We start from the raw sequence: 22938 nt of genomic DNA, 5'->3' as shown, positions 1-22938 counted from the left end.
TTAATATTTTAATTATTTGTTGTGGTTATTATTATTTCTGATCATGTGTTTCATACATTTATCTCAGAAATAGCCCAAACCAAGTTTGCAATGTCACAATTCGACAACTTTTTGACTTGTTAATCTCCTGGTTGTTACAAACTCATAAAGAACACATGACCAAACAAATTCTCGTTAACAATACTTTTTATTGAATGCCTTGTAATACATATGGTTACTCTTTAAGTAATCATGCCATAAGACTGTTTCACTAGCTAATATAGTTGTAAAACTTGTAGTGCTGATAGATGCATCTGTGTACATATATACAGAACTATACTAAATTCAAACCGCTGATGCGGAAATCAACTCAGCTTAACAGTCTAAACTGTAACAAAAAGATCTTGCAGCTGTATCCACCCGTAGGCACAACGGTCCCGAATTCTTTCAACTGTTGAGGCAGCCAAAGTCACAATTGGGCGAATTTTGGCCAACTCTAGCTCGACCAGCAGTCTGGTCTTAGGTTCCATCTGCCAATCCAGTTGCAGCGAAAAGGTAAGTAAATCAATGGATGCCAAGAGACAAGCTGATACGAGATATGGCTTGAGAAGAAAGTGATTAGTTTACCTTTTCTATGCAACGTACTGTATCCAAGATGTGACAGAAAAATGAGAGCTGCTTGTATAGATCAGCTTCCGTGTACTAGTAAATGGTACATTCATAACAAAGATGGTTAGTTGAGTGAAACTAAACAGAGAAAAATACTGCTTTTTGCAACAGGTTAGCTATGCACACCTTCCTTACAAGACGCCCATTGCAGTGGGGATAGTTTGGACAGACTGTTCCTCTCTCAGAATCACCAACAAGCCGGAGGTTGAGACTTCGTGTGGTGTATTTGCAAATTTCATCATCACACTGCAAGACAATTCAACATTGTGATGTAGTGCGGCCATAATTACAAAGCTCACAGCTAATCGTGTGTCCCAAGAATGCTACAAGAGGTAGATTACCGTCATTATGCCCTTGTAGTACATTGAAACAAAACTGTCTGCTTGCCTTTTGACCTGAAGATTCGTACTAGTTCTCAGAAGACGCTTAATGATGTTTGATAATTAAAACCATAATCACCATTTTAAGAGATCTAAAAGACACTTGTTTCAGTGAATAGTAACTGGACAAATAGATGAGTTAGAAATACCTGATTTGCTATCATTACAGGAGACAGTCTGCCCACATCACCTTCCTCTGGGCATTTTGGACAGCGCAATCTGCACCAAAAATCACTGGAAGATTCCTCGCCTTGTGGCCTTGTTGGCTTTTCACTGATTGACTTTGCAATGGAGTTGAAGATGGCTGGACAATCAAAAGTACCAGAGCAGCTAGGACATGCTAAGATCAAAGACTTGCAATCCCGATATCTGCAATCATCAGTTGTATAGATCTATTATTTTCCTAGTTTATTGAGATTTGAAACTTGAAGTTTAAGATTCAGTGTACAATATGATGAAAAATTGCAGAAAGTGTACTAAATGTTTTAAAGAAACTGGAATTTCAAAACTAAAGGCATATTATATGCATTAGACAAAAGTAACAATATTCTTTAATATTTTGGAACTATACTTTTATTTTTGGGCAGCCTGCAGTTCTTTAGCTTTGAATATTAGCACCAAACAAATAATGTAACAAGCAAAGAGATTTCCCATGATAACTTGGAAATCATCGCCATTTTTTCTTTTGGATAGATGGGGGAAAAAGGCCCAGATAAGAACAAAACAAACTCAGCTGATGGCTGGGGAGTCATTGCCATTAGGCACCAATAAAGTTACCTGTCTTCATCATCAGTAGAAAAGAACAAGCTGGAAGAATCATTTCTGACAGCTTCACTTGAATTAGTTTTGAACTGAAAATTTGCAATTAAAAAAAAAATATTAGCATGAAAATCCTGCCACACACTTTCAGTACTGTATGCAAGAGATAATTTTACCTTGGATGAATCAATCCCTAAACAATCAGCCAAGCGTTGGGGACTGGTACCCTGAATTGAAGCACAAAGTCGTGATACAACGGGATGAATCTGCATAGAAAAATTAAGACATCAGACAAAACACAGAATGTACAATACAAATGATCATGGTTCATGACGTTTTGGAACACAGCCAATGAATAAGGAAAAACCTGTTGGGACAAGTAGTAATCAATGTCAATCATCCATTTTCCATCTTCTTGTTTTAGTTCATCAGGATGTCTAGCACGTTGAGCAATCCCGGTAGAATTATCTGAATTCATGCCCTGTCCAAAAAAAAAATAGGAGAGAGTAAGGCAATGCATAATGAACTTCAACTATCAAATGTCAGGAAAAGGGGTTTGGTAAATTCTCATTTCCACAGAGAGCATACTACTACATCACAAACCTGCTCACAGCATATAATATAAGGAACTGTATCACCAACAGAGCAACCAGTAGAGTAACCATTTTGCCTCAATCTTTGCGCCACCTAGATATTTCCAGAAATATGGAAAATATCAGATAAATGAGAAAATAAATCAGCCAGATGGAACTGTATCAATTACTGGACATATGCTTCCTGAACTTACTTGAACATGTGGCTGGTTTTTGCCATCTGGGTAGGCTTCTGGTGGTTTAGTTAATGTCTTGGTGATGATGTATTTCTCAAGGGGAACTTGTCCTTTTCTCATGTCCTCTTGCACCTGTTCAACATGTACAATATTTACATATATTTCAAAAGAATGCTTCAAATTTATTTGAGTTGTACTTCAAAATGATTTATGTCATAATAAGAACTTGATGAAAAAAAAAAATTAAAAGATGAACAAGATGAAAGGAACCATGGAATCACCTTTGTAAGAGAGTTATGAATTGATTCAACAACATCCTCAGATGACCTATGAACATAAGAGCAACAAATGAGGTGGACTACTAGCTTAAGCACCAAATCCGATAGACGACATAAACAAAACAAAAAAAAGAAGAAAAAGAAAGTGACAGCACAACATACCCTCCTGACAATATTTGACTTAGGCAGAAATCTCCCACTTCCTTTGAAAGTAAGCTCCAGTCACGACGTACCATATCAAGGCCCTTACACTCAATAACCTGAAACAGAATATTTTATTTGTGTATCCCAAAGAAAGTGTTACCTAAAACCAGATGTTTGGAAATTTTTATTTACCTCATATTTTTTCTCGTTTTTCGTTATCTCTTTCACAGCTGCATATTTCTTTTTCTTGAGAAGCAGCATTCTCTTGTACAAGCCGTCAAGATCAATTTCTAAACATCTATACTTCTTGTTAACCTGGATGCAAAAAGATACAAAATCACACCACATTCTGTAGATAAGCAAAGTATCTGTGATAGTAATATATTTGCAGTCTTGATGAGGCATATGTATAATAGTTGGAGCTAAAGCATCTACTTGAAATGGTAACAAAAAAGCTTGCTTTTAATTGTTTCAACAGACATCAAATTTAACACAAATTTTGACACTATTTATTGACCTTTAGATTTTGAAACATTCAAGGGTCTAGATCAATTGTAAATATGATGTCAACACAAAAATAATTGATGTGGCAAGTGATGTGGCACTACCTAATTTTATAACAAATCAAAATTAAAAGAAAAGAAAGAAAAATCAGAATTTAAAATCTGAAAAACACAATCTATTTTGCAATAAAAAGAACTCAGACGCACAGAAAAAAAAAATACGAGAAGAGATTGATCTGTGTTCTCATGCTTAGACCGAATGGCTACTGAGATTCAAGTTCAACAAGTTATCACCCTGTGTGTGTAATGGGATCAAGTACACTCACCCCTTGGTTTAGAGACGTTGTCATTGGTATTAAGGGTAGTAGCTACAAACAATTCTTAACGTGATTCTAAATTCATTGGCTAGGAGATGAAGCATATCTTTCAGGAGTGCAGCGAAACCGGGTGAATGATTGTTGGATTAAGCATAGTTTGAAGTGGAGTGGTCAATTATATATAAGGCTCCTTATCAATCCCTTAGGTCAAACCATGCACCTCTTGTTATATATGGTTTATCTACAATGAAAGCTACAATACTACATACATAATTGGCCGAGACACCAAAGGATCCGATCGACAATAATAGTGAGGAAAATAAAACAACACTGATTAGTTCAGAAATTATTTTCTGGGTTTTTGTTATATTCTGGACATGAACATCGTCCTTTTTTTGTTTCATCGTATTGGAAAATTAGATTTTGTTTTTTAGATTTTAAATTCTGATTTTTCCTTCTTTTCTTTTAATTTTGATTTGTTATAAAATTAGGTAGTGCCATGTCACTTGCCACATCAATTATTTTTGTGTTGACATCATATTTAAAATTGATCTAGACCCTTGAATGTTTTAAAATCTAAAGGTCAAGAAATAGTGTCAAAATTTGTGTCAAATTTAATGTCCCTTGAACCAGACCCAATAATTGTTGGTTATCTTTTGCCAAGACATCAAGCACTAGGATAGATTTCAAGCACTCTCATCTGCCAAAGTGTCAAGCATTTTTAGGAATAGACTTCTCCAAGGAGTGTTAAAGATTGATAAATCCCATCATAACTCATTACATGCCATTAATTCCGATTGAAAATAATTCATATGAATGGAATCCTCATATAAAGAAATGTCTCAGATCTCTAGATATAATGTTTAAGGACCAAATTATATTTAGAAAATACTTCAATATGATTATAAAATTTACCTCTTGAATTACTTTTACAGCAATTGCTTTTGCTTTTGCACAATCATCCAGCCCACTATAAATCATTATTGAATCGGTATCACCATAAATAACCTGCCAGATGATAAAAAAAACAAAAAATTGGCACATCCTTCAAAAGCTAAATCTTAACCAGCCAATTACAAAAAAAGTAGATGTATACTTTTAAGAATATATATATACTGCTTATAGTATGGTACACAAGAAACGACCTCTAAGTTCAAATTGTTCTGAACAAGATCCACAGTACTTTGTAGGATCTCCCTGCCCTGCATAAACGTTATGGAACTTCATCAGTACTGAATACATCGGTGTTAAGATCTGGATGCAATTTCCTTGAAGCTAAGAAAAACTTTTCTTTCTTACCCTTAGTGTTATAAGCTCTGCTAGTGGCTTTGCATAAAATCTTGAATTTGAAAATCCCAAGCATCCATACATACTGCAATACCAGCCATATACATCAATAATATTTTAGCTATTCTTGGAAGAAAAGGATAACAAGTATGTAATCAATGGGAAAGGGCATTAAGAGGCCCAGAAGAACAAACACTAACCTGTTTGCAGTCAGCTTCAGGGCTTGCTGTTGAATGTCAAGTTGCTGGAACTTGAGACCAGATGCATTCTTCATCCATGACTTTACCTTTCTCCTCCTTTCGACTAGATTTTTTAGCAACTAGAAAGCAGTCAAAAAAAGACATTATACACATGCGACTACTTTCAACAGGAAATGGAAACAAACATGAGGCATACAGCTCCAATTCAGCTATATCTAAACGAATAAACTAGAATTGATTATATCTGAGGATGATATATACCTCAGGTAAAAGTCCAGGTCTCTGACTAGAAGGTAAATGAGAAACCAATTCTTCTGAATTTCTTTCAACAGTCGTGAAGCATATATTATATTCCTGTAAATTCAGTAATAGTTAAATAATGAAAATCCAACAAGCTCTTGCGTCACTTTACAAAGAGCTTAGGTCATAATATAACAGAAGTGAAATGATTCCAACCTGAATAATAGACGGGTAAAGACTATTGAAGTCCAGAAGTAATATATACTTGTCATATAAACCTCTTTTTGGCTCCAAAACCAATCCACCAGCATAGGCAGGACCTTTCTTGCCTTTCCCATGACCACTCTGTGGATCATTAACAACATTGACATCACCTACATCCAACTCCTCAGCAGCTTTTTCCTCAACTCCCTTATTTGTTCTCCGTTTTGTCAATTTGGTATCCTTCATATGAGGAATCTTGTCCGGAACTATATACTTTTTCGCATGAAAAGCATGAAGTAAGAGGTATTCGACTCTTTGTGCCCTTGCACCCTGAAATAAAGAAGTAAAGATTACATTATACCACTGTAACTTTTATGCCTTCTCATATAAAAGTGTGATGGTAATCAATTGAATAGAACAGAAACTTGACTCACTTGGAGAGTTTTCCCCCACAGATTACCACTAATATTGGTCAGCTGACGTGTGAGAGGAAGAACACTCAAATGAAACATGAGTCCCATAGACAACCATGCATCTGTCTCGCCATATTCAATCTGAACATATAAAAGACACACAATAAGGACAACAGATATGCAAAGACAGCATATTGAACCTGCTATACTAGCTACATTCTAAAAATGTCATAGCACTAAGTCTGAATTGAATTTTGAAACCTCAAAGTGGAAACAAAAATCAATTTACAGGGCTTCTGGAAAATTATATAAGTATGTTTTTTAGGAGGAAGAAAAGGCTAACATAGCTGGTAAACGTGATAGTCCATTGCATTTCTTACTAAAACCAGTAAAAAAACTATTAGTGATTTCCAACCATGAATACTCAGTCAATTAAAGAACTTAAAATCTGACACACCAAAGCTAAAATGGATCTCCAACCAGTTTTCTAGAGCATGTATTGATGTGCTCCGTTGCAATTATAACAAATATAAATAAATAAATTAAGCCACCACCATGCACAACAAAACTATAATAACACTAATCCATTTCAAAAAGTATATAATGAATGATGATTTTCTTATCGAGTTATCGCACATGAAACCCCAAAAATCAAAGCAAGCATGACAACGTACAAGTTCCATGAGAAACTCAGATTTTTGGAACATTCTAGGTATATCATGTGGTGTGATCTCCTTCCGGTTTTGGCCCAGCTGAGTCTGTGCAAGTTGTGTCAAAGAATAGCTAACCTGGAAGAGCAACAAGAGGTATCTGAGTAACTATATATAACTCTTCTTTTGTTGTGAATAGAAAAAAAAAAACTAAAAATAATCTACACATTCATCTTTACATGTTAAGATCCAACACAGATACCCTACCTCCTTTAATAAGTCACGGGAACACAAGTATGTATCACACAACAGCCTACCAGCAATGCAGGACATGATCCCTGGACTTGCTCCAGAGCCAAAAATGGTGCTTCCTTTTGCAAGCTTAGGCATCACAGAACGCTTGAGGCGGCCTATTTTGGACCACATGCTGCTTGGCACTCTGCAAACCTGCAAAGCATAATCTTTTTATATTTATGGGAAATTGCAGCTCATTGTGTGCATACAAAGTAGAAGACTGACAGTTTATCTAATTGGAATTCAGTTTTTTGGATGGCAGGGTTACTATGATAATGGAATTGGCAGATAATGGCAGGTAATCGGATACATATCTGATCAACAAATCAGCAGAACTTTATGTGTTATTAAAGGATGACTGGACGAGCAACATAAACAGCATAATTATGAGAAATGGGAACTTAAAAGAGTAGAAGGTCCATTTGTTTTTGGCAGAAAGTTGCACTTAAGAATTTCTCCAACTTGTTTACAACAATACAAAAAGGTCATACAGCTGAGCAGGAACTGCTTCCAGCCAGCAGTATATACTATGACTCCAGGTGCTGATGATATGCAGCAAAGTATAATCTAATCAATCATAAACATTTAAGCAATGCTTTCAACAATCTCCTTGTTTATCTTGCTTACGTGTCAATTAAAAAAATACATGACAAGTACATAAAATAGAGGCAAAAGTGCTCCCACCTGAGCTCTGTGGAGAAGAACGTCCAAATCAAATCCTGATATATTATGTCCAACGAGAACATCACTATCCAACTTGTATAATTCAATGAACAAACGGTTCAGCAAAGCCCTTTCACTGCAAATAAAGTTCAATATACTTAATTTCAAGACCAAAAAGATAGTTTAGTTTCTATTAGAATAATTAATTTTCAAGAGTGATATGGAAATGGTTTATTGATAACAAGATAAGTAAACCCGACCTGCCCTCAATGCTCAAGACATTTGATCCAGCTTTAGAATTCTTATCTCCAGCTAGTTTAGTAAACCCCATGGGAAATATGCCTCCATCAAGCTTACGGACAACAGTAAAGTGGCTCAGCATACCAGGACTCTTCCATTCTGAGTCCTTCACGGGAGTGTCAATCTAAAAGACCAAACAGCATTGTATTAAGAAATCAGAGTAAATATTATGTAACTTATAATTGTGCACTCTAACAAGACAACTCAATAGTTCGCCAAAACAAAAGACAGTGTAAAATATTTTAGGTCTAACCTTGGCCTTGTTACAGCAGACAACAGATGCAGAGACAATTTCGTTAACATTCTGCTTCTCATTGATTATAGTTTTCAAACTTATTGCAGTAACAACCAATAGAGGGATATCTACAGTTTTTTTCGTGGAAGCTGAGACCCTTATATCTTTCGGAGCATTGACGATCACCTCAAATTTGCACCAGCTTACCTGTACAGTAAAATGACATAATCTTAATGAAGGAACTGGAAGCCAAATATGGATTTACAGAATGACTAAGACGATGATGTATGCTAAGAATTGAAGATCTCACCCGTTGTGGAGCTGGGCAGACAGAAAAATTTGAAACTGATAGCCAAGAAGGTCCTTTTATCTTCCTTTTAACAAGGAAAAGTTCCAATGCGCTGCATGATACAATGTGTTGATTTTTTCATTATTTCTTCTAAAGAACATTTGATTGTAAGATATCTACCTAGAGGTAGATAATCAACCCAGGACTTAAAACATAAACACAAAAGGAAGATTTTATGAATTATGTATCAGATATTAAAAATGAAGAGCAACTCTAACTCTTTATACCTGCTATGAGTTCCCAGAAGAGCAGAAAAAGTTTCTCCTTTTAGATCTGCTGATAGTGGGGGATCCTACAACAGTGCAAATAATGTTCATAAGAAACTGAGTCAACTAAATTACGTTAATAAATTATCAAGTCATTCTGTCTTATGCATATCTGCTTCACAGGCAACTTTAAAGCGCAACTACTAATGAAACTCTAATTACATATATGAGCAAGAAGCTGCAATACAGTTGATTTACAATTTGAAGGTCACTTTATTGCTACTGAATAACCCTACTAATTTCATACTGGTTGAGTGATATACCCGGAATGGATAATTTATCTTCAGTACATGATTTTCCCCTACTGGTATGTCAGTTCGCTCAAAAGCATAGTTCCTCTGCAGTGTTCACATAACAAAAAGTGAGCAACAATTGAAGGAAGAACATAATAGTGCTATGAACCTTGAAGAAATTTTATTTTTCACAAGTCACAACTGATACAACAGACAATTGTTCAGAATGATTGAGTATGCAAACCTTGACAGGTGTCATGCTAAAAGCTGATACATTGAGATCCAACAACTTCTTTGCTATTTCGTTCTTTAATTCTGAAGCTGCGTCCTGATCATGCAGGAAAAAGCATCAGCCTGTAGCAAAAGAAAAAAAGGACAAGGCCAGACTAAATTCTATGTATTCAAGCTTATACAGAAACACCTACATGCAGCTTCTTTCGAAAATCTGTGGGTGAAATCCTTGACTCTTCAACATCCTTTTCGAGCTTCATCATTTCATCAGTTTGAATTAAAGGACTGTCAGGAATTGCATAGACACATCTTTGCATGTTCTTGACAACCGCACAACAACTCTGATATGAACTTCCTACGTTAACCTGCATCACAACAATGAATCAACTATCGAATAGGTTGACATGATTAAGCTTGTAAGATAACAACTCTTCAGAAATGTAAAGAAATACAATGCATTCATTCATTAAGTACACAATATACTGTTAAGACATCAAACTCGACACGTTTACCTTCCCAAATAGATAAACAATGCCCATACTAGGTCCATAGAACTCTTCGTAAGCATCAAGCATGTAAAAGGGCAGTGACCCATCTGATTCCAGATCAAAATCCAAACTCCCTTCACTAGCTTTGACCTCCACACTGTCTGCCCCAGTAACCCCAGCACCACCACCACCAGTCATCGCCGCCTTCCATCCGGCCATAGCACTCAATGCCGGATCATCAGCTTCCTTAATCTTTGCATTCAAAGTGAAAACGTCTTCCTTCTTCACCACAGGCTCCGCCAACACCTCAACAGAATCCTCAGTCTTCTTCTCACCAGGCACCTCGCTATTCTCCAAAAAATCGTGCAATTGCTCAATTTGTGGCTTACAATTTCCGAAATCCACCTCCGAATCTTTATCCATTTCCTTACTATCCACAGAAACACCGCCATTCGCAACAATTCGATCCAATTCAAGCCTCCTTGCTAAATCAACACCCCCATTACTCACTCTCTCACTCTTGACACCCCTAATTGGAACGAAACTCTTCACCGGCTGCGCCCTCCGCCGCTTCTCCCTATCAGCCTCATCCGGCGCAAACTCCGCAATCACCTCATCCACAATACTATCACAAGACAATCCCTTACCCTTGTCACCATCCCTACTCTTATTAAACACCGACGACGTGAACATCGACGAAAGCCGCTGCTTCCCCATCATCGCCGCCGCCGCCGTGAGCGACGCGTTGGGCTTTTTCACCCGAGGCTCCTTCTCCTTCTCCTTCTTCTCCACCTTCTTCCTCTTCGGCCTCGCATCGCCGTCCGATTCATCCGACGACGTAGGCAGCCCGCGGCGTGTCCAGTCCTCTTCCTCGCCGTCGTCGCGGTACCCTAGGCCGTCGTCGTCCTCGATGAAGTCCCCGAACTCCTCGCGGCGCTTGGCTTTAATCGCGTCGTACTCGTCCTCGTCTACCGTGTCGTAGATCGGCTTCTCCAGCTTGATCTGGAACCGGTCGTCGGAGTTTCCCGAGCGGCGGCCGCCTTCACGGAGAGCTTTGAGACGCTCCAGGGCGCTGGACCGCGCCGCCGCATCGGCTCCTCGGCTCCGTCGCCTCCCGCCGATCGGTTGCTCGTCGTCCGCCATAGCTTTTCTCTTCTGGATCTGAAGTGTTTCAGGGTTTCTCTCTCTTAGGTTTTGATAGAAATGAAATCTGGGCGGGAAACTTTTGTGGTTTTAGCGGGAGCGTTGATTGACTCGTTTGTTGACTCAGTGAGCTGGCTCGGCCCTCCACTGCCACGTGGCATATTTTAAATGACTGAACTGCCATTCACTCAATGCTGTGAAATGACTAGACTATCCTTGTGGAATAGGGTACTAGGAGCAAAGCAGCCCTTGGAGGCTAGGAGCTTTGGAAGTTACAGAAGTGCTGTATTGGAGCAAAGGAAAGCCGTCGTTGTTCTGAGAGCTAAGTTGTGTAAGCCTCTGTTTTACCTTTTTGTAGTTTCATATTCTGCTAATTATATTGTTGTTACTGTTATCAAAGAATAGTATCTGGGATTTTTGTTGTATAGTTCCTGATTAAAACCCAGTTTCAAGGTGTGTGGATTTTGTTTTCTTCTTGAAGGCAGAGGAAGCCCAGATTGAGATTACATGATACCCATTTGGAATAGTTGGACATTTGTTTGAGAGTTGTAATAGTCAGTAAATTTAGCAGGGTAATACAAGGAGTTCATTATTATTATGGTGCTTTTGTGTTCAGTTCATCTGTGTATTGCTTTTGCATTTGCTATTAAGCACCTTGTAAGAACACCTTATTTGGTTGCTGAGCAAACCGAGGAGAAAAAACTATCTTATTCTATCACCTCCTAGGAAAAATGTATTTGGGTGGTGAGGAACTCAGAAAGACTAATTGTTGGCTCAGTTGAGTTGATGTATGACTAAAATGGTGGGAAATGCAAAGATATAATCTTTTCATCCATTTTCTAAGAAATTGGAAGGAGAAGTGGGGGTCATGAAGTGTATGATACTTTTGTGGATTCATTTTATGTCTGTATTTGGGTTCACATCTTAAAATGATTTTGATTTATCATGAGTGATATCTGTCACTGTCCAACTGATTGTTATTTTCTTGTCTTTTACTTTATATATATATGGTGGAATTTGAAAATTCATGTGTTGGGTACATTGTTTCATACACTATGCTAATGGCGCTGTTTTTGTTCTAGATTTCTAGTAGCTTGAGAGATGGCGAATGTCCTATTAGGCATGCCAGGACCATGGGCTGATGATGTTTGTGAATCAGCTGATCATTATACAACAAAAATCGGTGGACTACCTGTGAGCAATTGCAGCTTATCTTTATGTCTTTCTTACGTTAGAGGATATGCTGATTTTGAGTTTTTGATCACTTTTTAATTTCTTTGTAACAGGATTGGCCCCTTCCTAAGGAATCCGTGCCACCAAAACTGCTGGAGTGTAGTGCTTGTGGAAGTAAACTATGTCTTGTTGCGCAGGTTTGGTTCTAAAAACTGATAGATTAATAATTCCTGAGAAGAATTCATTATGAACAGCTACTTATTATGGTTTTCATGTCAGGTTTATGCTCCAGTTTCAAGTAAAGACTTACAAGTTGAAGAGCGTGTTATTTTTGTCTTTGGTTGTCTGATGACAAAGTGTGGGAGCACTCCTCTTAGGTCTTTTCACGAATCTCTTTTATATTGTAACTGTTATATCAAGTGTCTTTGCTGGTACAACTGTTTCTAACCTTATACTTGTGATCATTACATGCAGCTGGCGAGCTCTTCGTCTTCAAAAACTGGACAATGCGGAGCAATCAAATACCACTTCTGAGGGAGTGGAGCCTCTGGCTTCACCACCTGTATCAGTTTCAAACAAAAGCTGGTGGGAGGATTTGGATGATGAAGATGGAGATATTGATTTGGAGGAGTTGGGTAAAGCACTTAACGATGCTGCGAGCTTAGCTTCTAGTACCAAAAAACCACATGCCAATGAATGTAGTAAGCCTGTTGCAAAACCATCACCTTCAAGTCAGTTGGAAAAAGTTGTAGACGCTAATACACCTGGTATGAATGCATTCTAGAATTTTTCAAATCTCGTCTTATGTTCCTTGTACTTGGTTTCAGCTCTTATTAGTTGCATGTATACCTTTGGCCTCCCTAATGACCTGCAGCTTCTATGTTCCATGTACTGTTATGTTGCCCTGGCAGTATTTCTTTCTTTGCCCAAAGCTGCCACTTCATGGTTTCTTTGGTTTGAATTCTTCTTGGTTGTTGAACATAACTAGTGGAGAACTACATGAAGTAGAAGAAAACAAACTTGCTACAAACATTAAGATGTCATGAAACTTAAATATATAAAGGACATAGAGATTGGCTTTTATTCTTCCTTTTGAGTTTAAAAAACATGCAGTAACAAAATTTGGATTTTCATCATTGGAGTTTAAAAGTCATGTCAGTTTGAACAACCATGTTTTGGTGTCTGTTCAGCAAGATTTTTGTACGCTTAACAGTTAGTATTTGAGTAATTTTTTTTTGTTGGGAGTTGGGTGTATCTTCAGGAACTGATCAGAATAGCTCATGTCAGAACTCTTTGTCAACATTCTTTTGGATAAAAACTGAGGTTAGCATCTGAATATTTTTAGTGTGTTTCTCTTTGGAGCTTTAACATGTTTATATGTGCTTGTTGCAGTGCTGCCTTGTTTTTATTTATACACCCAAGAAGAGCCATCTTCAAAGGACCTTACATCTATGTGTTCAAACTACTCATCACTTTCCATTAAAAATAACTCAAATGATGAGGATGATCATGCACAAAGTGAAACATGGGCGGAGGAAGCCTATGAATATGATAAAGCTTTGACAGCTGACAGGACATACCTTAAGTTTAAGAAACGATTGGATGCAAACCCAGAACAATGTTTCAGGTATGAATTTTAAAATTTGATGGAATTTTACATGCAAATTGTAATTTCAGTCTGGTTAGAAACTATGGAGTTTCCTGTACATTTGGTGGTGAAGGACTCGAGATTATTGTTGAGGGTCAATGTGATTCAAAGTGCATGAAGTTCATATGTATGGATATGTTTGATTTTGTGACGTGTGTGGGATAGTTGATTTTGTGACATTCATTGTGAGTGTGAGATTTTTTTTCAGTTTTCTTTAAAATTGATTTTGTGAGAATATGGTATAACCACAAGGATGATTCATTTAGGACGGAATATTCATCATTTTGTTCTCCCCCACCCCACCCCCAAACCTCCTTTACTTATCTTTAATGCCAAGAGATGAGTAGTTGCTTAAGACTAGGCAGTAATTTTCCTAGCTAACCCTTTATATGTTTCCCTCTGATAAAGATTCATTACTACCCCTTATTTGCCAGCCCTGGTGTCAATAAGTTGTTTCCTTTTGCTCTTTTGACAAGACAATAGTTATTATGCATCTTTTATCTGAAGTTAAAGTATGGAATGTTTTTCTGAAGCATCTGGTGCATTTATCTTTCATATGTTTTCTTAAATTGGTACACAATTTTATTTGGTGTTCATGTCAGCTGTTCACCTCCCCATTGCCTTTATTATCTCTTATTATATGTTATGTACTTCAGATATTCATACGGTGGAAATCCAATCCTAGCTACACAAGCCGAAGGCGACCCTGGGAGATGTGCATTGTGTGGTGGATCAAGGCACTATGAAATGCAGCTAATGCCTCCATTATTATATTTTCTACAAGGAACTGCGGAGGATTGCCAAAGACAGTCACTGGAGAACTGGAACTGGATGACACTTACAGTATATACTTGTTCACAGGTAAGTCAACAGTGCTACTTTGTTTGAATATAAAAGCTTGTGAAATTTGTTTGCACCATACTCAAATGCTCTTCAGTAGGTGGTAGGGTAATGCTTAAAGTTTCTTTGAAAATAATGTTGTGTAAATCTCCTTTTTCAGAGCTGTTCAAAACATTTTGATCAAAGAAATTCCAACATCGGGAACTGGCTCGTGACAGAGGAAGCTATTCTTGTACAACAAGAGCAATCCTTTCCTGGGGCAGCCGAACAAAGCTATTTATCTTAATTTGTATTTCTTCTAGGAAAGAAGACACGGTACAATCGATATGAGGGTGATTCATCCCAGCCGCTGAAACTGTATACATATGAGAGGGCAATTGATAGTGGTTAATTTTTGTTCATTGAGTAGAGCTCAGAATTCTGAACATGCCTGTAAAGAATTTTGAATGTGTTATGTTCCGCCATGAGTCTACAAGTCATGCTAGAGTGTATGCGAGTCTATTTTAAGTCGTATGGTTGTGTGAAAGGCGAGTGAGCAGTTAGTTCAGAGCTTCTACGACTACGAGGCAAGACCCTCATCATTTCGACAGAGTTTTACAAGTGATTAGTAAATGCAGGCAAGGATTTGGCGGTTGGGTGGATAGAGGTTTACAAGTGCTTGGTGGTTAAAACCTTTAAATCTTTGGTGGCGGTGGAAAAGTGCTGGGAGGTATGAACAAACAGTAAGCGTGAGGAGAGTTGAAATGGTGGTTTGAACTTACACAGGCCACAGTTGCCGTGTGGATTTCGCAAAGAGAAATGTTATTAATTGGGGTCATATGTTTTGATGATACTCTTACCACACCGAGCATTTTGTATCCTTATAGTGAATGTAAAGAGGAAAAGAGGACAGAAGATTCATCCTCCTAAAGCTAAAAGAAGCTCGGAAATGAATATATAACTGGCAAAGCCTGCTGAAACTAACAAGGGTGTGAGTGCTTAATGGCTTATATATTCAAGTTTAGATCATAACTTATCGGGGAGTTCATATGAGGTTTGTCAAATTGAATGCTTCCACCAATTCCAGAGATAACAAGATTAGTCCTAGAGAAATCAGAGGGAGAGAACGGTGAGATAAGGGAGAAAGAGCTCTAGAAGGAAGGAGAGGGTATTGCACACCAAGACATGTCGCTATTGCTGCAGATGCAGAAGAAAGAGAGAAGAGAAAGACAAAGCTTCAGACGATGTGAGAAAAGGGTAAAAGAGGAAAATCAGGAATTTGTAGCACAGAAAATTGAAGAGTTGTGTATTAAAAAAATTACAATGTGTAAAAAAAATTACTCTCCCATGTAATATTGTTTAGAGCTGCAAAAATTTCCTTTAACTTTGGAAGCGAAGTCACATAAATGATAATATTGGACCAGCTAATACGTATGTAGGATACAACACCAAGTCCTCAGGTATAAGGAAGCAAAAGCTGTTAAAAAGGACGATAGTTCTCTATTTGGTGACACTTCTACATCATTGCCATGACACAATCGGCATTCTCTACTGGAAAGTAGAGAATAAGCCAAAGGAATAAAAGAATCACAAACCAAATACCAATGAAGCAACACTGGACATATTCAACAATAGGTAGTGATATTCAAGATTAGTAAGGTAAGATCCATATAAAGGGTCAAACAAGAGTTCAAACGTTTTGCTTCACTGGCAGATTACAATAGCCAAATACCCAAATATTCAGCTACATTGCTATAAAACATAGGACAGAAGTATAAGCCTCTAATCAAATTTCTTGATCATTGCAATGTCATTCAACATTTTGTCAATCACCTCATCATCATGCACCCGTCCTTTTGCCTGCATCAGGAATGCATCGTTAATAAGTAAATATGCTCAGCATAGAGTCCAGAAGAAACAGCAAACCTTTCTCCTTTCCACTAGAATGAGAATGAAGCTAAGAATCAATTCGAATCTTACCTGTCTTATCTAATTGTATCCTTCCCTCCCCCTACTTGTTTTTTTCTTTTTCAAACTTTTAACCAAATCAATAAGATTCATTCTGTAGTTTTTGAAACTGCAGTACTATACTGATTGCCTTACTGTCCAAAAACAATCAGTTCTTCAGAATTGTTCTTTTCCAACATGAATGCTAGTCATATGTTCTAACCAATGCAGCTAAAACACCATTTCTTACATCATTCACTAACATAAGAAATGTACACTATCATATATCCCAAGTTCCCCACCATCATTATCACAAACACCATACAAAATGTGATAGGAGCAAGTCATACCTTTATAGATGGTACCATAGCAATGGCCTCCTCAACAGTTTCAGGGCAGAGATTCCCAAGCACACAAAGCTGCACAACAGATAGCAATCCAACATTTTATAACATTCTTGTGCTATAAATGGAAAGAAAAGGTTCTCAAGAGTTAACTGTATATGATTGGGCAATTACCTCAAACTCAGTCAACTGATATCTACTGAGGATTCTGAATTTCGAATTTAAGTTAAGGTTCAACTCCTAAAGCACATGAAGCAGATAGAACAAAATTTTGAAGAGCAGAATAACGAAATTACTGTTTCAGAGTGTAACTAACAAAACCAACCATCTGGTAATCGCTAGTACACCCTAAGCAAATGAGTGGGCTACCTAAGCTCTACACATCAAAACGTAGGTATAATAGCACATGAACAAATCCTTCCCTCTAAAGTTGGAATTGCAGGCTTGATTGAAAAACCAAACAAAACCAAACCCCACAAACCCCAGAAGCATGCTACACAAAACTTAATTGCAACTTGCAATGCCCTAGCATGAAAAATTTCGAGTATAGCATATAAAAGCTAGGGCAATGTACATGTGTATGAATGAAGAAGAAACATGCATATCCATGAACTAACTTGAACAACATCCAAGTCCGAAAAAGGATACTCTCTCACTTGCTTCACAGCATCAGCATTCTTATACCGGCTAAATCGCTTCACATACTGTAGAGACTTCTCAAACACCCTACAAAAAGTAACACAAACACCAAAAACCAATCAAAACCCTAATCAGATTTCCTTAACAAACAAAACAGTTCAAACCATTATAGGGTTACAGATTATTAACAATTTTCTCTATCTCAAAATACTGATCAAGCTCGCAACTTTCACAAAGATTGAAACCCAAAAAGCCGATCAATTACTCACTGGGAGACTTGGTTCCTGGGATCATCAGACATCTGCTGAAGCTGCTCGAACTTGTGCTCAAGAATCAGAGAAACCTCGCAGTTCATCAAACACTTGGCCTTGAGAAACTCTGCCCAAAAAACCCAGACCTTTCTCAATAATTACCGATCTATACAATTACATATCTGGAAATAAAGGAGAGGACAGTTTACCGTCTCCGATTTTGAGCTCGGCGGCGTTCTCTTCCTCTTCGCCGGACATGTTTAACGAGCGAGCAGAGACGGTGACGGATACCTAGACTGGAATTTGGAACCCTCTTTTTCAGGTCCAAGGGAATTTCAATTCTGATTTATGGAAACGATTTGGGATTTATAAGGATAGAGGCGGGTCGGTTGAAAATCGGTTTGGGCCTCTACCCGTTTCCAAAGCCGGCCTGTATTTGAAATATTATGAAATATAGTATTGAAAAAGGTTCATGTTTTTAACACACAATTTTATGTTATTAACAAAACCTATCAATTTTTCTATCCACACATTCCAGTTTTATTTACAATTTCCCCACTTGAATATGTTTCATGATTGGCTCTTATCATAGATGGGGTGTATGAATAACATAATAGGGTGTGTGAATAACACAAACCAATTTATAATTATATCCATGAACATTAAATTTTCTAGGTTTTGTTAAACAAAGATAAGGACAAGGATTGCTAGCTAGAGCTTATGATTATCGATCTTTCATAAGTGAACAAATGATAATACAATAGCTGGCCACCTTCTTTAGCTCCCTTCTTTGAGGGGGTTCCCAAATTGTCAAAAAACTAGGCGTTTTGTTGCTGCATAGAACCTGGGCGCCGCTTTTTAGAGCACTGGCTTTATATGTGCAAACACCCCTCCCTCTAATAGTGAAACGTGTTTTGGGTTGGGAACCCAAGAACAAAACCATGAGGGCAGGCCTAAAACGGATAGTATTCGCTATATTCATAAGCTGTTGCAAATGGTATACATTAGAACCACTCATCGGTCGAAAATGTGCAGACAAGGATGTTAGACCCTTTAAGGGGGTGTAAATTGTGAGATCCTACATCGCTCAACGAGGGAAATGGTGTGTTTTATATGTGCAAATACATCTCTCCATAATGAGACGCATTTTAGGTTGGGAATCCATGAACAAACTGTGAGGGCGGAAAACAGACATTGATATGCGTATTGTGGGCTGTTACACTCGACAAAGGTTCTTAAATCATACATATGTAATTACCTGAGGTCGTAAGATTAAAACAGTAAATTCGTCCAGGTTAGAGAAGAAATTTTTGTCAGAGATTTCACTCTAAGATAAGAATAAAATCTTATCCCGACATTATTTTCATCGGCAAAACATGTGGCATTGTTTACCGTCATTGTTTAGGAAACCAAAAAACATCTCCTAAAGATTGAATTGTCAACAAAAATCATATACAAAAATTTGTGGGAAAAAGTAAGGTGGCGTCCGGTAACGTTTTCATGCTTGTATTTTCATTTTGTAATTGAAAATATGCTATGTGAAACATTCTCAAAATGTAGAATATAAAAAATGAAAATGTTTTCTACTTTTACAAATCAATTTGACGTATTTCACTTATTCATTCTCCTAGTTTAGAAAATATAGAAAATACTTTTTGCAAGAAACTACCAAATACATTTTCAAAATTAAAAATTACGATTTCATTTTCTCATTTTGATTTTTAAAATTATTTTTGAGAATCATTTTTAAAAAGATTTACCAAAAAGGTCCCGACTGTCTGTAAAAGACAAACTCCTGACGACAATTTTGTCGGGAAAAGATTTCTAATATGCAAAAAGGGGATTTAGCCAGAAGTGTGCGACTGAGATCAGATTAACATGCCAGAGATCCACATGATTAGTTACTGCACTTGGTCAAATATAAATTGCAAGCCATAAACTGCTATGCCTACATTTCCATTTAATCTCAGCCATGATTGACAGATTCAAATTCTGAATCCTAGATACAAGAAGCACACTACACGTTACCTTACATATGTAACTAGCTACAAGCCTACAAAGTGTTCAAATTTCAGACAACACCCTGATATTTGATATTGATATGTCCCATTTGAGCTCCTATTTTAAACCTCCAATTTTAGTGGCATGGACAAATTTAGCAGGAGAACTGCACTTCTCCTCTTCTGGTTCATCATCGTTTCACTTCAGATTCCGAGAACAATCGGAGAAGAACAGAATGAGGAAGAGCAAACCTATTTTACAAGGACACTGTCTGTGCTGCAAGACACGGTCTCTATGCTGCAAAAGTCTCATCAAGCTGCCTGGGATAAGATGAAAACCACCATAGCAGATATGCAAATGCAGTTTATGCCTCCATCTATAGAGTAAGTATAGTGTTTCAGTATCATAAACCGATATCGCAAAATTGTGTGACAATGGTGTCCCAACATATCGATTTGTTATCTTGTACTCCTTATAGTGTGTGGGATAATAATCTGGGAACATTGAGAACATTTAACAAAGTTTGTCCTTCTTTCGAAAGTAGGTTTCGAAAGTAAGGATTCTGTATTTTGGTTTTGCTGAGTTATGATGATTTTTCAAAGCCAAGCTTCTAAATTGTTGAATCAGTTTCAGGGGGGATGATAAAAAGGACGAAACTGAGGAAGGCGTGGGAGAGAAGATGAAAGACGCAGCTCAGAAGAGTTTCGAAACAAGCAAACATACAGTAGAGGAATCAGCTAAAACAGCCGCTGATGCTGTGCACAAGACAGCAGAGAAGGTAAAGGAAGTTGTTACCAATGATGAGACTAGCGCAGAGCTTTAATCATTTATGTGCTGTATTTGTGAAGGGTAAAGCTTCGGCTTTGAGAGCCTTTTCATTGTAACATCGCAAATTCTCTTGGAAATGGATGGTTTTGCTACTTAATCAATAAGCAAATGATGATAAATGATGGAAAGCTCCAGATGGATGAATAAAAAGCAGAAAAGGACAGTTCTTTTCATCTTTTCATTTTTATCAAAATAGACAGAAAGGGGTCCTTTCACCAAAAAGACTAATCTCTAAGCAAAACCAACCAAGTTTGTGCAACAAAGAAGCCTTAAAGTAAATTCCAGGATCAAATATCTAGTTCACGCTCGGAAGTTTAATATTGATAACCAATCAGATCTTACATATCCGAAATGGGATTAGCTGACACTATGATAATTCAACATGTTATACACACCTCTCCTTCAAATCAAAATAGGATGTCCTACGAAGAACTGGAGGTCGAGAGTTTTAGACATTCACTCTGGCATCTCCGAAGGCAGATGTCATTCCAATTGGGCACTTGGTGTTGGTTCACGCAAACAGTGCGTGCACATGCATCAGCGCATGCATCAAGCTCAGAGACACCACAAACAGTAACACACGTATCAGGAATAGGGTCCTTTGAGAATGCACCTACCTTTTTGAGCATTCTCTTTGATGTGCATACCCTCTCACAGACAAAAATCTCATCAGAACTCTTCTCCCTTCCCCTAGCACTCTTTAATCTCTGTTCTTCAGTGCGCCTTTTCTTGACCCGATATGCTTGTCCTGCAACCACTGCAGGGATAGCCGCTAACAGGGACCACCACGCATCCACCATCACAATGCAATGTCAATCTCTTCTTCAGCAGTCTTTAACAGATACAGAGACACAATGGACCTGCATAGTCATTTAGTCATCACTTCATTATTAGAATACACCTTACTTCATAAATTCAACAGGTCATTGTGGAATATTTACATATTAAATTGCCTACATAATAGAAGTCAAGAAAATCAGGTTACGCCTGGAAAGAAGGGAGCACGCAAATATCAACAGAACTTTAAAATTGCAGGGGATGCAATGATGAGAACCCATTAACTGTATTCATTCATAAGTCTGATGTAGTGCTGAGTTCAGTAATGCTAGTGTAGAAACATTATAACTTTGATGATGAGCAGTTTTGTGTAATTCCGCTTTAAAAGATGCATCCTTCTCATGATTTCAACTCACAACATACTGATTCGCACAAATTCTAGTTTTACTGCCAAAATCGCTCGACTTGTTTTTAACATCAAAATCACATGAGCAACCGAGAACAATCTTATAATCACACCTATAAAGAAACTAAACCGAAATCCACTCCCACAGTCCCACATAAACATTATCTGGGATTCATACCTTGACCCTTAACATCAATTTTGCACAATTTAGACCAACCAAGCAATTCAAATTCAAACAGAGGCCTCTTTGTACCCTAATAACACAAATTGACAATAATCACCAAAAGAATAAGGTACTACTAAACCAACCCAACATGAAGCAAGATTCATATGACTAAAACGGTAAAACCTCAGACACCCAAAAGCTTAAACCCAATTATCTACTCAAAGAACCCTAAAGACTTGAACTTTACAAAGAAGTATAACAGATGTGTGATTTAGGGTTCAGGGAATTGGGGATTGTTGGGTAGGCATACCTCGAATTCAAGGCGATTCGTGAGCTCCACTCGCCAAAAGGGTTTTGGGAATTTCAGAGTCTGAGAAGAGAGTGATTGAGACCGAGGGAGTAGTGAGTTGAGTACTTGTGTGTTTACAGAGAATGAAAGTGGGCCGGGTCGGGTTAGGTTTTTAACGGGTATAAATTAAATAATTTAAAACCCTAAAAAGAAAAGAAAAACTTGATTGAATTGATTGAATTTTAAGTTTGTGATTGAATGAAGATCAATCCGTAATCCCTTTCTTTTTTTTTCTTTTTTTTTGGTTACAGAATCCGTAATCCCTTTCAAAGTGAGAATATAATTTACTTTCCAAATAAATAATGTTCACTACCAAATTCAAAACCAATTTTAAATAGGATAATCCATGCCCCTCTTCTTCTATATATAGACACACGACCAAACATCATAAGAAAACCGCATTACAAACGTACACAAAAGCACGAAGAAGCCAAGGACAAATCATAACAACGTTAAGCAGCAAGCAATCTCTAATAGATATGCCAAGGGGGAAACATAGCAGGAGGAAAACCAAGGACATCAACGATACCAAGTTTGTGGCACGATCGCAACTTTCACCAACCATACCGTCTTCTTCGAATGCGCAGTCGAAGTCA

The 22938-nt window shown here is 37.6% G+C and overlaps 4 protein-coding genes across 4 annotated transcripts; 1 reads left to right on the top strand and 3 right to left on the bottom strand.

Annotated features, from left to right (window-relative positions):
- Positions 1 to 35: 35 nt before the first annotated feature.
- LOC101296527 (DNA polymerase alpha catalytic subunit-like) lies at positions 36 to 10994 on the bottom strand. Its single transcript, XM_004289511.1, has 31 exons — positions 9876 to 10994; positions 9558 to 9728; positions 9377 to 9460; positions 9163 to 9237; positions 8861 to 8925; positions 8595 to 8685; positions 8303 to 8491; positions 8010 to 8173; positions 7771 to 7885; positions 7060 to 7239; positions 6817 to 6930; positions 6164 to 6283; positions 5742 to 6059; positions 5547 to 5639; positions 5286 to 5404; positions 5098 to 5170; positions 4944 to 5000; positions 4714 to 4806; positions 3171 to 3293; positions 2997 to 3094; positions 2838 to 2883; positions 2575 to 2688; positions 2391 to 2474; positions 2155 to 2268; positions 1964 to 2053; positions 1806 to 1879; positions 1178 to 1397; positions 990 to 1043; positions 775 to 894; positions 607 to 681; positions 36 to 509 (listed from the first exon to the last, which is right to left on the bottom strand). Exons 1-31 carry the CDS (start codon positions 10992 to 10994, stop codon positions 363 to 365), a joined length of 4599 nt encoding a protein of 1532 aa, XP_004289559.1. The 3' UTR covers positions 36 to 362.
- Positions 10995 to 11254: 260 nt separating this feature from the next.
- Positions 11255 to 15535, top strand: LOC101312484 (programmed cell death protein 2-like). The gene is made up of 8 exons (XM_004288510.1): positions 11255 to 11325; positions 12077 to 12188; positions 12281 to 12364; positions 12447 to 12544; positions 12642 to 12934; positions 13560 to 13794; positions 14472 to 14676; positions 14816 to 15535. The coding sequence occupies exons 2-8, from the start codon at positions 12096 to 12098 to the stop codon at positions 14939 to 14941; spliced, it is 1134 nt and encodes a 377-aa protein (XP_004288558.1). The 5' UTR covers positions 11255 to 11325; positions 12077 to 12095; the 3' UTR covers positions 14942 to 15535.
- A 722-nt stretch (positions 15536 to 16257) lies between these two features.
- LOC101312195 (DNA-directed RNA polymerase II subunit RPB4-like) lies at positions 16258 to 18157 on the bottom strand. Its single transcript, XM_004288509.1, has 6 exons — positions 18025 to 18157; positions 17834 to 17942; positions 17574 to 17651; positions 17100 to 17133; positions 16932 to 17000; positions 16258 to 16494 (listed from the first exon to the last, which is right to left on the bottom strand). The coding sequence occupies exons 1-6, from the start codon at positions 18071 to 18073 to the stop codon at positions 16417 to 16419; spliced, it is 417 nt and encodes a 138-aa protein (XP_004288557.1). The 5' UTR covers positions 18074 to 18157; the 3' UTR covers positions 16258 to 16416.
- A 2742-nt stretch (positions 18158 to 20899) lies between these two features.
- Positions 20900 to 22435, bottom strand: LOC101311908 (uncharacterized protein At5g64816-like). The gene is made up of 2 exons (XM_004288508.1): positions 22304 to 22435; positions 20900 to 21504 (listed from the first exon to the last, which is right to left on the bottom strand). The coding sequence occupies exon 2, from the start codon at positions 21442 to 21444 to the stop codon at positions 21067 to 21069; it is 378 nt and encodes a 125-aa protein (XP_004288556.1). The 5' UTR covers positions 21445 to 21504; positions 22304 to 22435; the 3' UTR covers positions 20900 to 21066.
- Between the last annotated feature and the right edge of the window lie 503 nt (positions 22436 to 22938).

This window comes from Fragaria vesca, linkage group LG1 (genome assembly GCF_000184155.1).
Source record: "Fragaria vesca subsp. vesca linkage group LG1, FraVesHawaii_1.0, whole genome shotgun sequence".
In the NCBI taxonomy this organism is placed as follows: Eukaryota; Viridiplantae; Streptophyta; class Magnoliopsida; order Rosales; family Rosaceae; genus Fragaria; species Fragaria vesca.
This window is presented reverse-complemented; position numbering and strand designations above follow the sequence as displayed.